At 33.6% G+C, this 2,882-nt stretch overlaps 1 protein-coding gene across 1 annotated transcript; it reads left to right on the forward strand.

Annotated features, from left to right (window-relative positions):
* The first annotated feature begins 213 nt into the window (after window positions 1–213).
* On the forward strand, window positions 214–2,460 carry LOC133670935 (putative GEM-like protein 8). The gene is made up of 5 exons (XM_062091533.1): window positions 214–399; window positions 491–523; window positions 619–684; window positions 816–1,075; window positions 1,703–2,460. Exons 1-5 carry the CDS (start codon window positions 330–332, stop codon window positions 1,874–1,876), a joined length of 603 nt encoding a protein of 200 aa, XP_061947517.1. The 5' UTR covers window positions 214–329; the 3' UTR covers window positions 1,877–2,460.
* Window positions 2,461–2,882: the final 422 nt, after the last annotated feature.

Here is a 2,882-nt window from a genome sequence, read left to right on the forward strand (position 1 = left end):
TACGATGAACCTTAAAAAAAAAAAATTACCAAAAAAGCATAACTTTGTATTTAGCTACCATACTTAATTTTCACCCATCAGAATCTTCTGGATTGAAAATGATGTGCGTAAAAAGAAGAAGAATTATGACCTTTTGAAATAGTAATATTGTACGAAGACGCGTGGAAACTGCTTGGAAAAGTCCTTTGCGATTGCATTCATTATCTTCGCAGACACGCATAAAAATCATTAAACAGGAACACCCTCTTCCTCTAAAGAAAAGTAAAGTCTTAGCCTAGACTGATCAGCTTCTTCTGATCTGAGCACTTTAATTTCTTTGAGTGACAGAAATGTCTCATAGGAAAATTTCACCTCCACAGTATGAGCAAACAGGAACACCCTCTTCCTCTACTCATCCTGGTTCGTCTTCTGGTTCTCCCCAGGATCGTCAATTGGTATTGCTGTATCTAAATAAATATTGTGTAGATAACTTTACTTCATTGACTTGCAGGTGCAGGAACACCCTCTTCCTCTAATCATCCTGGTTCGTCTTCTGGCTCTCCCCAGGATCATCAATTATGATTGCTGTATCTAAATAAATCAATATTGTGTAGATAACTTTAATTCATTGACTTGCAGGTGCAGCTGAAGATGTAGATGCAGCTGGGGGATCAAGCAGCACCATTGCAAATTACTTTGACCGTGGTAATTAAGACTCCTTCCATTGAATTATTTGATGTATTGCTCTTTATTTTTCTCATTAGGAATGAATACATCAAGGATGGGATTCTTCTTCAGATAAAACTAACATAATTAATCATGTGTTATAATTGCAGTTAGATCGGCTGGTCTCTTAGACACAATGAAATTTGAGGCAAAGAAAATCAGAAAAGGCGGGAGGAGGAACATTTTCAAGCAGAAATTTGACGTTAGAGCAGGAGAAAAGCTGCTGAAGGCATCACACTGCTTTTTCTCAATTGAAACTGGTGCTGTTGCAGGACTTCTCTTTATTTCTACTGAAAAGATAGCATTCTGCAGTCAGAGATCAATTGCCTTCAATTTTCCTATTTTGCAGCAAAATCAAACAGTTGAACAGGTTAATAAGTATTTCCTCTCTTTACTATATTTTTCTTGTCTCAACTAGGGCGAAGTCTTATTCAATTGATTGCAAGCTGTAGTTTTATTTTTTAAAAATGTATTGATCACTTGTACACTAAAATATTGAAGCATAGGATGCAGAGTTCGTCTGTCTTCAATTTCTTCCTTAAGAAAAGACGGACTTTATTTCTAAACCATGGAGATACTCAACCCGGTTGACTTAATGACCGATTGATCCTGATCTGATAGGTCATTTCAGTAATCCAAGACCTGATTAACCTAGTAGGTGAATTGATAATCTGGTCATTCATGTTAAAATCTAGTTTTGAATTGAATAGATCAATCCACCCAATTCATTATCTGGCGCTAACAGAGACTTAAGGTAATAACTAAAAGTATTTTCCATGAGGGGTTGAACTAATTAAAGGGGGCGCTGTAGCATCCCCATAATTTGGAACATTTTACATTTTAGTCTTAAAATTTCCCATGTTTCTTTTAATTGACTTGTAAGTTTTATGAATGTAAATCATATAATCAAACAACTGAACTGTATGAATTTGCATGTTAATTGGTCCTGTATGCAAAAGAAACCTGACTCGTTGAAATTTGATATATTCATGAGCAGTTTGAGATACCACTAAGGGACATTAGATGGAGCAACTATGGTCATCCACAACAGAAGATCCTACAAATACGAACAGAAGATAGTTCTGAATTCCTGTTCATGGACTTCTTGCGTTACGAAAAAGCTCGTCAAAAGTTTGAGAAAGCAATGCGCAAACTCTACCAAGCTAGGTAATTTCAAAGCAAAAGATTAAGAAGTTGATCTCAAGATCAGACAAGTGCAATGGTGATCAAGTTCTGAGGCGAAAGAAAAAGGCTCATCTTCTAGACAACATTGTCGTCTTAATTTTAACAGCTAGTGTGCAGTACACATTTTACGTACAAAGTTGTAGTTTAGAGCACATCAAGAGGAAATGCTTAAAGGGTTTCCTACCTTTTCCGTTTCCATGGATGATTGAAAGGTATACTTCATTTCGGAAGGGAAAAAGAAAAACAGGAAATAGTAGATATTAATATTGAGATAGGAGAAGGATTCGAAGATCAAGTAGGATTTTTTCTTAATCTGCATCATATGTTATTGAATGATTGATTTAGGGGTGGATGTTAAGAAAGAGTACCTTGTAATTATTAGGCCTCCATTCCTTGCACATATTGCTTAAGTATATTTTCCTCCGGGAACCAACTTTAGCAAAAGAACTTTAAAGATCGTAGATGAGGTAGTGTGGGAGTGTTGTAAATTTTCCAATTAAGAAAAGGTCATATTAATTAATTATTAAACACGATACTTTGAATTATCTTGTAATTATTATTACTTTCTTATGATTAGCTCTTAAAATTGTTACTTTCGAATGAACACCGATTGTACATATAACAATAAAGAAGGTTAATTTTATAATTTCCATCTCTAAGACTTCAATTATGTCAACGTCACTCCTGAAGTCTCAATCACGTATCAATGCTCCTCGTAATACTACCCAAATTAAAAGAACGTTTTTTTTTTTTTTAAGTTTCTAAAATTTAAGATTTGATAAAGTATAAAAATATTCTGTTTTAATTAAAATAACCAAGTGATGCCATCCACATAATTTACATTTAAAAAATTCAAGATATAAACTTAAAATTTATCCTTTATGTAGTATATATGTTTTCCTTTGAAAAAAATCATAAAATAATTTAAAAATCATAAAACTATTGAATTTCTGAAAGCATATTTTAAAAAATCTAAAACTCATCGAAGTTTT

Source organism: Populus nigra, chromosome 13 (genome assembly GCF_951802175.1).
Source record: "Populus nigra chromosome 13, ddPopNigr1.1, whole genome shotgun sequence".
Classification (NCBI taxonomy): Eukaryota; Viridiplantae; Streptophyta; class Magnoliopsida; order Malpighiales; family Salicaceae; genus Populus; species Populus nigra.